The 14,299-nt window shown below is 46.1% G+C and overlaps 1 protein-coding gene across 5 annotated transcripts in view; it reads right to left on the bottom strand.

Moving 5' to 3' along the window:
- Window positions 1-6,846: 6,846 nt before the first annotated feature.
- The window catches only part of ipo8 (importin 8), a 20,372-nt gene continuing 12,919 nt past the window's right edge, over window positions 6,847-14,299 (bottom strand). For all 5 annotated transcript variants that reach the window (XM_042078979.1, XM_042078982.1, XM_042078981.1 and 2 more), the window contains 7 exons: window positions 13,925-14,022; window positions 13,346-13,441; window positions 12,805-13,025; window positions 12,318-12,523; window positions 10,919-11,149; window positions 8,208-8,337; window positions 6,847-7,776 (listed from right to left, as the gene is read on the bottom strand). In XM_042078979.1, coding sequence (XP_041934913.1) covers window positions 7,773-7,776; window positions 8,208-8,337; window positions 10,919-11,149; window positions 12,318-12,523; window positions 12,805-13,025; window positions 13,346-13,441; window positions 13,925-14,022 — 986 coding nt within the window. In that variant the 3' untranslated portion in view covers window positions 6,847-7,772. The remainder of the gene's footprint in view (window positions 7,777-8,207; window positions 8,338-10,918; window positions 11,150-12,317; window positions 12,524-12,804; window positions 13,026-13,345; window positions 13,442-13,924; window positions 14,023-14,299) is intronic.

Below are 14,299 nucleotides of genomic sequence, written 5' to 3'. Positions count from 1 at the left end.
GCACTGCTGATAGTCTCGTCCTTAATGGGTTAATGGCTTATCTGGGTTCATTTCATGTGATTAGTGCTCAGTGTGGATTAATGCGTCGTCCTCTCATTTCTATGTGAAAGTAATTCAGAACATGGCATAAGTATTCATCATTTAGCGTCTGTGAAATCCTTTCCTTTTACCTTGAATATCATTCTCAGTGAGCATTGTGCAAATTATGGCACATGTAAAACACATTCAGCTCAGTTTGATTTGACATAATTGCAGGTTTTGTTCCATAGCTGAATCAATCAATCAGAAGTGAAATCTTCCCCACCAACTAACTCACATTCTGTGTGTGTGTGTGTGTGTAAAAATGAAAATACACACTTTCAGACACGTAGGTGCTGCCCTCTTCACCATCTCCGACGCTGAAAATCAGCATCCCGGGCACAGGCGGCTCCCAAAAATATCCTGGACAGACGCACTTGCCAAGTGAGCCTCCGTCCGTGCAGCAGGAGGCTGATGGATAAAAGCGGCGCTTGGGTGGAGGATAAAGAATTAGGTCTCTGTTTCCCTGTGGGGTGAAGCTTTAACACGGCTCCGCAACCTTCACCAACGGCAGCAAGGACAAAAGGAGCCAGACAGGGACATCTGGACCAGAGTTTTTTACTCAGAGCTGCAGCTTATGACCATAACACATCACTGTTCACCACAGCAGTACACCACACTTACTCTCTCTCCCTCTCTCCCTCTCTCCCTCTCTCCCTCTCTCCCTCTCTCCCTCTCTCTCTCTCTCTCTCTCTCTCTCTCTGTGTGTGTGTGTGTGTGTGTGTGTGTGTGTGTGTGTGTGTGTGTGTGTGTGAGAGAGAGAGAGAGAGAGAGAGAGAGAGAGAGAGAGAGAGAAAAACACACCAAGTAGGTGGTCCGTCTGAAATGGAAAATCTGCTGAATGCTTTATCTGGGGGACATGATTTAGTATGTTTTACTTTAGTGCATGTGGATACAATGTCAGATGGACATTCTCCTGTAGAATCCATCTCACCTGGTTCATAACATCTTCCATTACACCATTTGTTTTGGAAAGCAGCATAAACAAAACCGATGTCCATCTCCAAAACCACCACGATGTGGGTATGCAAAGAGCGACCACACACAGCGTGGGTGGAGAGTGAAGGTGGAGGTTTTCGAGCGGGCAGAGAGATGTGTCAGCATGCCTTAGGCTGGAGGACAGCGCACTGATGCCCACAGAAAGACGCGGGGGGAGACAAGGACAAGGCTGTTGTCTCTGTTCCTGGCCTACACCTAACAAGGCTTTCATCTCAATCTGTGGATGTCTGCAGAATGAAGAACAGCAGAGAACAGAGGAGGAGGATGTCAGACTACAGAAAGAGCAGAGAGAAAAACAAAACAGAAGTTTTTTGAACATAAATAGAACATAGAAGTTACCACAAGTAGTCATGTGTAGGCTTGTGTGTGTGTGTGTGTGTGTGTGTGTGTGTGGGCATTTGTGTGTACATGGGAGTAAATATTTACAGTGCTGGCCAAAAGTATTGGCACCCATGCTAAAGTTGACTGAAAAGAGGAATATAAAATCATCTTTTGGAAATTGATCTTAATGCCAATTGAAATGAAAAATGAGGAAATATCTAACCTTTAAGGACACCAATTTTCTTAGTGAATGAATAATGTATCATACATAAATAAATGTTCTTCCTTAAAATACAGGGGTCATAAGTATTGGCACCCCTATGTTAAATTCCCATAGAGACAGGCAGATTTTAATTTTAAAGGCCAGTTATTTCATGGATCCAGAATACTGTGCATCCTGATAAAGTTACCTTGGCCTTTGGAATTAAAATAGCCCCACATCATCACATACCCTTCACCATACCTAGAGATTGGTATGGGTGTTATTTCAGTTAGCCTATTAGCTGGGTTGATGCTCATTGAGCTCAATGCAAATCAAACCAGCTAATAGGCTAACTGAAATAACACCCATGCCAATCTCTAGGTATGGTGAAGGGTATGTGATGATGTGGGGCTATTTTAATTCCAAAGGCCAAGGTAACTTTATCAGGATGCACAGTATTCTGGATCCATGAAATAACTGGCCTTTAAAATTAAAATCTGCCTGTCTCTATGGGAATTTAACATAGGGGTGCCAATACTTATGACCCCTGTATTTTAAGGAAGAACATTTATTTATTTATGATACATTATTCATTCACTAAGAATATTTCCTAATTTTTCACTTAAGGCATTAAGATCAATTTCCAAAAGATGATTTTATATTCCTCTTTTCAGTCAACTTTAGCATGGGTGCCAATACTTTTAGCCAGCACTGTAGGTGTCCCTTCTTGCAGTGCTGAAACTGTAACCAGTGCCAGAATAAGATGTCAGTCTAGGTTTCGTCCTCCACAGGTGATTGGGTCCCTGTCACAAAACATCAGAGACAGTCCATTTGATTGCGGCTTGCCACATCATTGCCTCGCACATGAGGGAGTGGGAGAGAAATATGGTGCCTTTCTGCTGCACACAATTTAATAAAACACTCAAGGTCAAGGCCAATAGGGAAGCGCGCGTGTGCACACACACACACACACACACACACGCACACACACACACGCACGCACGCACACACGCACGCACGCACGCACGCACACAGTCTGTGATTGATTTGTAGTTGGTAGTCATAAGAAGCCCACATGGAGAGAAGCCCCCTCAGGTGGCTCAGGTGGCAGAGGTGGCATGCCTGCGCTCCTGCACTCTTACCATATGAATGAGTGCAAGTGTGTGCATGTGCTCTTCTCTTAAGGAACATAAGTGAACGTTATCTATAGTTATCCTCCCACGATCACGTTCATATTATGGTATTCCCACGTGTACATGTTTTGATCAAATCATCATGCTGACCCCTGGGCAGCCCTCTCTGTCTCTCCAGTTTTCATGGGTTTCTGTACACATTCTATAACAACAGGCCAAGGCCAGGGCCAAACAGGACACAAAGTGTGTAGTCAGAGCTGTGCCCTACACGTGTGCTAACACACACAAGGTAGCACAGCCAGGCAGTTATATTAAAATGTGATTAATGGACCAGCTGGTAATTGTGAGGCCTAGGGGGTTATGCTCTTGATCAGTTTGAATGCATAAACAAGTGCAGACACTAATGCGAGGCAACAGTATGCTACTTCTCACAAGGACTCTGACACACATTCACAATTCCACAAAGAAAGAGTGTGCAGAGGCCAGCCACAGATGAAAGTCTAAACAGTCACACTCACATTCACAAGCACAAACACATACACACATGTTGGTAACAAGGATTTCGCTCACCTCTATCCAAACATCTTATAAAGATTTCCGGTATTCTTTCATTTATTTCTACTGCCCATAATCTTCTCTGAATTCTTTCATGGCTGTTTTTCATGAGTAAACAATCACTCATAATGACTCTGTTCTCAGCGGGTAGCCTACTCCAAGGTCAAGCCTGCAGCAGAATCCGGGTTCACAAGGCCATTTACATCTCATAAACATCCATTTCCATCGGAGTCCCTTGACTATTCATGTAATCATTCTTGAACTCCTAGCAGAACTGGCAAATAGCCTGTGGTTTAATTACCTATCCATACCTCATCTATTTGACTGATCTCAAATTCTAAGTTATACTAAAACATAATGAAAAAGTGGTCAAATCTGGTCATACTTAGTTTAGTGTTTTTATTTGTGCAAATTTCATCACTTTGTGTAGACCCAGTTCAGAGTGCAGAGCCAAGATTAATCACTGCAACTAGCCGTAAGTGTACCGCTTAAATAACAGTGGGCAATGGCCTGTGAAGAGCAGCCGATGGCATCTACCGCTCGTGACACGGCTACGTTCTCACAAAAAAGCAACCAGGGTCCATCACGAGAGCGTTTGATTCAATCATTACAGCTCAGTAGCTGATTGCTGCTAAACGAGGCGGTCCTTTTCTAAAGACACCGGCGCTGTCAGGCGTCCGATGGATGATACACGGTTTAATCTCTCAAGAGGCTCATTCTAAAGAATAGGGCCATTAGCAGAGAGGAGGTACAAAGCGCTTCACTCAGGAGTGACGACCGCGGACACGCTAAACCCACAGATAAGCCCTTCTGATGAACAGACAGAAATCACGCTTCAGAAAATAAGTTTAGGCCTACACAAAGCATGGGCCGCAAGGTTGCAAGTTTGTGCTTGGAGCTGTGGGATTTAAAACTCACAAACCCATCTAGTTTCCTCACACACACACTAAGGATACTTGAAGTTTGTAGAACAGGGACAAAGTGATTATGAGTCGTGTCCTCTCGTCCAATCTCATCAGTCTCATCAGAGCCCGGAGGCTTCAGTCTCCCTCTTCACATGGTACACGTCTGAGTGCTCACAATCACAGCTGCACTACCTCAAAGTACTCAATACACACCTCAGATTCAGGTTGTTCATCACTAATGACTTCCACAAACAAAAGCTAACCAAACACACACACAAACAAAAGCTTTCTCTTATACACGCATGCACACACACACAAACTCTCTCTTACACACATGTACAAGGTCTCTCTTTCTTGTTCTCTCTCTCACATACACACACACACACACACACACACACACACACACACACAAGCTCTTTCTTACACACACACACACACACACACACACACACACACACACACACACACACACACACACACACACACACACACACACACACACACAAACACAAACACAAAATCTCTCTCACACACACACACACACAAAAGTCTTTCTTACACATAAATACATACAAAATCAGACACACACACAGACACACACACTTCTCCATTGCTAGTTGATGTGATATGGATGAGTGTGGGAGGTTTGCGGAGCAGGCAGCTGGAGGGGAGTGGGGGTCTCAGGTGGGGCCAGATGCCGTGTTTGCGCCGGGCCCCGGATTGGCACGCGGCTCACCTGAGCGGTGCCCTCGCTCCCTCTCCTAGGCAGGAAGTGGGTCAGAGGCTCTGACAGGCGCGCCGATGCAAGGCTGAGCTGTGACAGCTGCCACAGGGGAACAGGCACACAACAACAACACTCCCTCTCTCTCGCCTGCGGGGCCCACACACCTGCACACACCGCAGGACACACACACACACACACACACACAGCAACACATATGTGCACACACAAGACACACACACACACACACACCACAAGACACACACGCACACACACAGCAACACATATGTGCACACACCACAAGACACACACGCGCACACGCGCACACACACACACACACACACACACACACACACACACACACAACACTGCAACACATATGCACATACACCACCAGACACACAGACACACACACACACACACACACACACACACACACTGCAACACATATGTACACACACCACAAGACACACAAGCACACACACACAGAGAGACACACACACTCTCTCTCTCTCTCTCAGTGAGAAGGAGAGAAAAAAAACTACTTGGCAGGGGTTAGGACTGCCGTGACCACATGCATGAGAATGATCAACAAGGATATTGTGAAATGATCCAGGGTCATGGGAAAGTTGGAGTGCAATGACAAAACAGGTCTTCAATGACGCCTGATAATGGACTGGTTTGGTGTGGGAGCACACGATCAGTCATCTTCAGTCTTGTGAGGTGGTGTTAAGATGGGACATGCATGATTAGATCAGTACAGATCACACAAAATCACACCATTCTTTGCAGATTTCCCCCAAAACCTCTGGAGAGCTAACAGTGAAAGGAAAACTTTGAAGAGAAGTCTATTTGCAAAACTGTTTCATTCAAAAGCCACTCACAATGGGAGTAGGTGTACATACTGTGTAGCAGACAGAATAATGGGACTATTTATGAGAATGGGGTTTGTGAGAGACTGAACACTGTGGGTGTACGGTCCTTTACTCCAGCCAAAGTCAAGCTGCCGGCTCCATTCCAATACAAAACTTAACACTCAAGATGCACAATGCATGATCACTTCCAAGCCATAAGCCTAGGAGCAAGAAAATGAATTGAGGAACAGGCTGAGAGAAAAGAGAGAGAGAGAGAGAGAGAGAGAGAGAGAAAAGAAAGGGAACAGAGAGAATAGAGTGAGAATGTGAGAACATGAAATTGATTTCACACATGAGCACATTGGAAGGTAGTGTTGCCTTTTTTGCTAATGCAGTTTGCAAAAACCCTCTGTAATAATAGTCTTCAGAAAGGCATATTTGTTTGGGGTGTTCCACACCAGGCAGAGGTTAGCAGCGCCACAGCTGCACTGTCAGACAGACTGCTTCTCTACAGGGGTAGGGACAGTACATCATTAAAACCAGACACTACGTAGGCAATATTCTAAAAGATAGCACCTTTTCACCAAGGGCACACTGCAGTAGGCTCCTACAGACAGATAAGGGGCTTTCTTTCAGGACACTCCCACTTCCTGGATGTGCAATGACAGACTCGTGGCGGAAGCGTCTGGAAAGCGAGCTTACACAAAGAACCCTTGAAGTGTTTTTCTTTTGCTGCGAAAACATCATTTGGTATTACTGTGGATTGATAGAGGTCCTCCTGTTCACTTGAACAGCAAGAGATGCTGTGCCTGCCTAGGTAGCCACATCTCTGGGGAGTCCATTGTTGGATTTCAGTATATTCAGAATGATGTGTGTAAGTGCCCTTTGACCTCTGAGCAATGGCATGAAGGAGTATAGTAGCCATGCAGCGACTCTCCTCTGGGACTTATGGGACACAGTTCTCCTGGAACTCTGAAGCAAAAAGCCCTTTTGTTCTCTCCACTCCCTCTCCTCACACCACACACACACACACACCACACACACACACACACACACACACACACACAGGAGGCATCTGGATGTTACATAAACTTTTATGGATTTTCTTAAGTTAATTCCGAAAACTCATCTGTTACAAAAAAGACAATCCAGAACAAACAAACAGAAGGCAGCACATGAGTGTACTTGTGCCATCAGCTACTCAGGTCTGATTTCATCATATGCTAAAGAAAGGTGTGCCCACACACACCCAAACCTACAGGTGCACACACACACACACACACACACACACACACACACACACACACACACACACACACACACACACACACTCTTAAAAGCCTCCGGTCAGTCCTCTTTTGTCGGTCTTTCGGTCCGTCCACGAGGAGGACAGCGTTGTCCTGATGGCGTAGCCTCACTGAGAAGTCCAGCCGTGTCCCTCAGCTGACCAGCATCAGTCCAGTCTTACAGCAACTCGGGACAGAGAAAGCCAAGAAAGACACTGATATGCATGCACACACACACACACACACACACACACACACACACACACACACACTCCCCATTCAATGAAGCACACACTTTCGCACACACTTTCACATGATTGCACGCACACACACACACACACACAAACACACAAACACACAAACACACAAACACACACAAAAAAGCACACGCCACACACACACACACTTACACACACATTCACACAAACACAGCACTGGTGAATGAGTGAGCTGGTGGTTGGCTGACCCAGAGTGACCTCTAGCCCAAAGCCATGCGACCTCAGTGGTCCAGTTCTGCTCGCTGATGTGGCGAGCCAGCCCTGGGTGGTGCTTTAGACTGGACCACGGTGGGTCTGGTTAGATGATTGAGTGAAACCAGTTCATGATGGGATGCGTAAGGTCTGATCTAGACTAAGCTGGTTCTTCGGTTAAATCTGCTAAAAGACCGCAGCCTCGGGCGTCCTCTCCGCGCACTCTTCCAGCATTTTCCGTCTCCAATTCAGCTGTGAGAAAAAAGAAAGAGTTAAAAAAGTTAACTTGACATCAGATCCTTTCAGATGTCACACGTCCATATCTGACAACTCCCATGACTCTCTCAGAGTGTCTTCCCAAATAGACCTGGGCAAGACAGCAGCACTCAGCTGCCAGCGCAGCTCCACATAGCGCTCACTCCCTCCTGAGTGCTCTGACTATGGGCATAATGGAGCAGCGGGCGGCATCGCTGCCTGGGACAGGGTTCAGGATCAAACTGAACACTGGACACAAGCATCTGCTAAATACCTCTCACCTTCACTTTCTCACATGCCATAGAGTACGTATACTCACAATCTCCCTATACACACACACACACACACACACACACACACACAGACACACACAGACACACTCACACTCACACAGACAGACACACACAGTGTCCAGAGTCCAGACTCACCACTGTCCCTTGCTGGCCATGCTCCTCCTCTGCTGTGACAGGCTGTAGATCTCCTGCAGCTGCTTCTTCTGGTCATCGCTGAGTGGATCGGTCAGGTGCTGGTACCAGCCCGCATCGGAGCTCTGCACCCCTACAGCACCAACGCAACACACTCTCAACACATGTGACACGCGTGCGTGTGTGTGTGTGTGTCTCTCTCTGTGTGTGTGTATCTCTGTGTGTGTGTGTGTGTGTCTCTCTCGCTCTCTGTGTGTGTGTGTGTGTGTGTGTGTGTGTGTGTGTGTGTGTGTGTGTGTGTGTGTGTGTGTGTGTGTGTGTGTGTGTGTGTGTATGTATGTATGTTTGTTTGTTTGTTGGCATGTCTGTGTATGAGAAAGAAAATCTCTCGGTTTTTTCGTCCGCAGGTGAGGTTTTCAACCAAATGCTGAGTTGCGTGCGTATGTGGGTGTGAGTGAGTGTGTGTGAGCAAATGTGTGTGTGAGTGAGTGAGTGTGTGTGAGCGTATGTGTGTGTGAACGTGTGAATACACCGATAGAACAAGGCAATGATGTATGGGGTGATGTCAGAGCTCAGCACTGTTACAGCCTGAAAATCTGTCCAGTCAGCAGGGACAGGAGTGTGTGGGGTCAGCAGGGACAGGAGTGTGTAGGGTCAGCAGGGACAGGAGTGTGTAGGGTCAGCAGGGACAGGAGTGTGTAGGGTCAGCAGGGACAGGAGTGTGTGGGGTCAGCAGGGACAGGAGTGTGTGGGGTCAGCAGGGACAGGAGTGTGTGGGGTCAGCAGGGACAGGAGTGTGTGGGGTCAGCAGGGACAGGAGTGTGTAGGGTCAGGAGAGCAGGTGTTCCACCATGACAAAGAAAAATGACCTGCAGGTCTTTGGAAAGGCACTGCACAAATATTTATTCCTAATTGATGGAGTTTGTAAACAATTTTACTGTGTAGCAACTTTTGGGTCGCTGAAATGTATGCAAGGTGGTGCTTGCTGTGGAAAGATGCAGTCTTCCCTTGCCATTTAAAGATTATATTATTATATCACATTTCCACACTATATTATTTTTTATATGTTCTTGTCAGAGGCAGGAAGTGATATCTGATAATACAGTTTAATATAACCCAACTTCTAATCTCACCTAATCTAATCTAATATCCTTTAAAGGAAGAGATATAATCTGATACACTTTCCTTCCTCATTCTAGTTCTCTCACATTGTTTAAAAATGCACAAAGTGGGAGATATGTGCATGAGCGTGTGTAAGTGTCTGAGTATATGGCATAAGTGTGTGTGCGCGTGTGCGTGCACGTGTGTGTGTGTGTGTGTGTGTAACACATACGTAGCAGGGCTGCAGTGAAGAACTGGAGAGCGTGCATGTGTGTGTGTGTGTGCGTATATCACACATACTGTACGTAGTAGTGATGTAGTACTTGAGTCCGGTCTCGGACTCGAGACCGGTCTCGAGACCAATTTCTGCTTTCTCGGTCTCGTCTCGGACTCGTTCCTTCAAAGACTCGGTCTTGACTCGGTCTCGGACCACAGTAGGTGGAGAAGGACTCGTAATTTCAGACCGAGTCCTCAAGACCAACGCATTTTTTATGTTCATATAAAAAAAACACACAACACATAACAACAATAATAATAAAATGCAAAGTTGACCGGCATTATTTAAAAATGACATCCCATGGTGCAATGCAAAGATACTGCCGTCTGAGCCGTTTATTTATCTCTATGGCTCTGCTGCCGGTGAATGTCTGTAGGTCAGCATAGTCCATATTAAGACGTTAAGACTGCTCCTCTAAACAATTCCCAATCTAGCTTAGTCTGTAGGCCTAATGGTTGATTATTAACTGGGGTGATATTAAATTATGAATATGAAAACTGACATTTTTTTATGGTCTTGGCCTCGACTCGGTCTCGACTCCTAAAGGACTCGGTCTTGACTCGGACTTGCTTCCTCAAAGACTCGGTCTTGACTCGGACTCGACTGTATTTGGAAACCAACAGACTCGGTCTCGACTCGGTCTCGACCCTTCAAAGACTCGGTCTTGACTCGGACTCGGCATAGGTGGTCTCGTCCCCATCACTAGTACGTAGCAGGGCTGCGGTGAAGAACTGGTGCGCATGTGTGTGTGTGTGTGTGTGTGTGTGTGTGTGTGTGTGTGTGTGTGTGTGTGTGTGTGTGTGTGTGTGTGTGTGTGTGTGTGTGTGTGTGTGTGTGTGTGTGTGTGTGAACACATACGTAGCAGGGCTGCGGTGAAGAACTGGTGCGCATGTGTGTGTGTGTGTGTGTGTGTGTAACACATACGTAGCAGGGCTGCGGTGAAGAACTGGTGCGCATGTGTGTGTGTGTGTGTGTGTGTGTGTGTGTGTGTGTGTGTGTGTGTGTGAACACATACGTAGCAGGGCTGCGGTGAAGAACTGGTGCGCATGTGTGTGTGTGTGTATATCACACATACTGTACGTAGCAGGCCTGCGGTGAAGAACTGGTGCGCATATGTATGTGTGTGTGTGTGTGTGTGTGTGTGTGTGTGAACACATACGTAGCAGGGCTGCGGTGAAGAACTGGTGCGCATGTGTGTGTGTGTGTGTGTGTGTGTGTGTGTGTGTGTGTGTGAACACATACGTAGCAGGGCTGCGGTGAAGAACTGGTGCGCATGTGTGTGTGTGTGTGTGTGTGTGTGTGTGTGTGTGTGTGTGTGTGTGTGTGTAACACATACGTAGCAGGGCTGCGGTGAAGAACTGGTACTCGTCCTCTCCGTTGTCGTAGTCCAGGGGCGTGCTATACTCCTCCAGCGGTGTGCCCTCCAGCCCCTCTTCATCCCAGTAGTCATCATCATCGTCGTCGTCGTCCTCCTCCTCCTCCTCTCCCTGGCTGGCCGGAGCGCTGCAGGACTGTTGCATAGCGTTCCGGTTCTCGCTCACCTCGTCCTCGTCACTCGGAATCTCCTCTGGAATAGTGGACATGACACATCAGCACCTGTACTGCCCAGCAGAATGTCTTACAACAGCTTCTAGTGTCTAATGTCATAGGGGCTTTTTATCAGTGTGTTTTGTTCAGTTACTGCTCACACTCTTGACTAGCGCCCATTAAAGGCTATGTAAATGGAATAAACGGTTGATTTCACACTTGACAGTCTTTCCATCAGCCATTAGAGGCAGCTGCCTTTTTTTCTACTTGAAATGCAGTCAGTAGCATCCCACAGACATAAAGTTAAGGGTTTCAGCAGTACCACAGGGGGGTGATGGGATATGTAGTCTAATTAATTGGTACATTAAGCTTGACTGTCTTACGCCTCAGGTTACCGGGTGTTTTTTATAATCTGTGTCAAAGAGCTATGGGAGCTCCAAGATTCAATCATTTAGACAGGAGGAGGAGAAAAAAAATAATCTAACGGCTTTGTAATGTACCCCACTGCGCTTTAGACTTCACTGTTCCGCTAGTGTCTCTATTCGGTTTAAAACCTTTCCATCACAAGAGTGAGCTGCCAAACCACATCAATTACACTCGTCTAAAAAATATAATAACAGACACACCAAAGGCTTCTCCTAAACTGGGGGGATTTTAAGAAGTGTTTGGGAGATTGAAAACTACTTATATGCATTGACAAGCTGCCTCTATTCATTCAGTGCAAGCACAACATTTCATATAACTGAATGGCCCAGAGCATGGCTGCTAACTATGAGAGCTGGGTCCCCTGAGGAGACCAGTTAGATGACGACCTCCCAATAATGCGGAGCAAATACCCCTTTTGGCTCTACAAGCTACTGGTCATTAATTAGTCTGCCTCAAACACAACACATTAAAAACTAATTAACCAAAATATTCTGTCAATTTTCCATGCATTCTATCCAGTAATAGCCTTTAATGAGAGTGCCTTATGAAGAAAAGCTCTCAAAATACACAGCCGAAGAAAACTAGGTGTACTCTGCTAAGTAGGTGAAAGAGGATCATTCAACTGTCAACCAAGTTGAAATTTCCCTACCAACAAAGCACCTTGCGCCTACCAGACACACACACACAGACACACACACAGACACACAGACACACAGACACACAGACACACAGACACACAGACACGCGCGGCTCTGTGAAACGGTGTGCGTGTCTCCTCCTACCGTTCTCATCCTCCTCTGTGCGCTGGGCCCTGGTCAGCGCCTCCTGTTTGTGGAGCATGCGCGAGGCATAGATGTGCTTCAGGCCCAGGAAGAGCAACAGGACGGAGGGGATGATCTGACCGGCCACCGACTCCACCGCCGCTGGCCGGCTGGGCAGCTCCATCAGCACACTCAGCCCGATGATGCACATCTTACGGTCATGAAGACTAGACCATTACAAGAGATCGGTAAAGCTTGAGAGTTAGTCTTCATCTAAAACTCAACCAGCAGAACTGAAAATGTGCCATAAAACAAGAGCAAATTCACATCTCCCTCTAGTGGTAACTGTAGGCATGACATTACATGTGCTCACTACACACTGTTCTACCCACATATCACTGCTATGCTTTTGGTAGAACTGTACGACTGGTAATCGAATGCAAGTGATGGTGCATAGTCCTGATGCTCATCCTTAATCTACACAGAATTGCACTGATGGATATCGTACCCCAAGAAGAACTCTGTGTCATTCATCCACTGGTTGATGAACTGGGCTGTGATTGGCTCTGGGCTGTGAGGGAAGCGGATGTTGTCCAGTGTGTGCAGCAGGAGGACGGGACTGTAGTAGAGGGCAGCAATGGCCACCTGCAGACACATGGTCCTCAACTCACTGGACTTCACCCCCCGTGTCAGGCGCTCCAGAACGGCCTCCACAAACAAGGGGATGCACTGGGAAAGAAAGGCGCGCGCGCACAGACACACACACACACACACACACACACACACACACACAGATATAATGAAGAAAGAGAGATAGTGTTACTTGGGTGATCAATTTTTAATAACTCTACACAAGAGCACACACACATGCACACACGCACGCACATGCGCACACGCACACACAGATATAATGAAGAAAGAGAGATAGTGTTACTTGGGTGATCAATTTTTAATAACTCTACACAAGAGCACACACACACACACACACACACGCACGCACACACACACACACACACACACACACACACACAGCCCGCAGCTCCGCTCACCTGATCGATCCCTCTGCCGCGGCACTGCAGAATGATGACCTCCAGCAGTTTGGCAGCGTGGCACTCAGCATCCTCCCCTGCATCACTTGTTAACACCTGACATTCAAAGGTCAAAAGGTCAAACACAGGGATCATGAGGAATGAGAGACTCCTTTTTTGACCTATCTATCTGAAATGATATTTGATGGACCCTGCCCAAGCACATATAAAGTACAAAACCTCCTAAATGGAGACACACATCAATGGATTATTTTTATGAAATGAAAGGGGAAATAGTGTTTTTAAAATAGTTTGTAAAATCGTTCATGTTGTAGAATCAACTTTGTCTCAAATGCTTTGGCAACTTGCATTAACATTTATGAACTTTTAATTATTCATCATTAAAATCCACAAGACTTAATTTGAAGGATTTCCCCAGACATGTTGAGCCATTAGAAGAGCTGTAAATCTTCATTAATTAGTCATATAAAGGGGATTCAGCGTGACCTCCACACTGTGCTGCTAAAACCAAAGGACAGTGTATCCAGTTCATAACTCAACATTTCTCTGCATGACAAAAGCTATTAAAAGGACACTTACTTTCTTACACATGGTGTAGATAATTTCCAGATGTTTGGGATTGGACAGAAGGGTATCCGTATCCACGGTAACGTAATTATGCAACAGAGGCATCATATCTGTATGTGGAAAGGCATATTATATGCACATAATATAATACAAGATAAGATAAGATACAATACAATACAACTCATAGCCCAGTTGTTATAATCATACCGCTAGCTCCATTTCACCCCACACCATAAAATGAACACCACAAATTCCACTGTTCAAAGCCGGAGATAAAATTATACACAAATTATAGACCGGTCTCTCTTTTATCTCAATTTTCAAAAATACAAAAAACTGTTTGTTGCCAGACTGGACTGCTTTGTTGAAAGTTGTAAAACACAATCT

Source organism: Alosa sapidissima, chromosome 22 (genome assembly GCF_018492685.1).
Source record: "Alosa sapidissima isolate fAloSap1 chromosome 22, fAloSap1.pri, whole genome shotgun sequence".
NCBI classification, from domain to species: domain Eukaryota; kingdom Metazoa; phylum Chordata; class Actinopteri; order Clupeiformes; family Clupeidae; genus Alosa; species Alosa sapidissima.
Note: the sequence above shows the minus strand (reverse complement) of the source record. Positions and strands in the feature narration are given on the sequence as shown.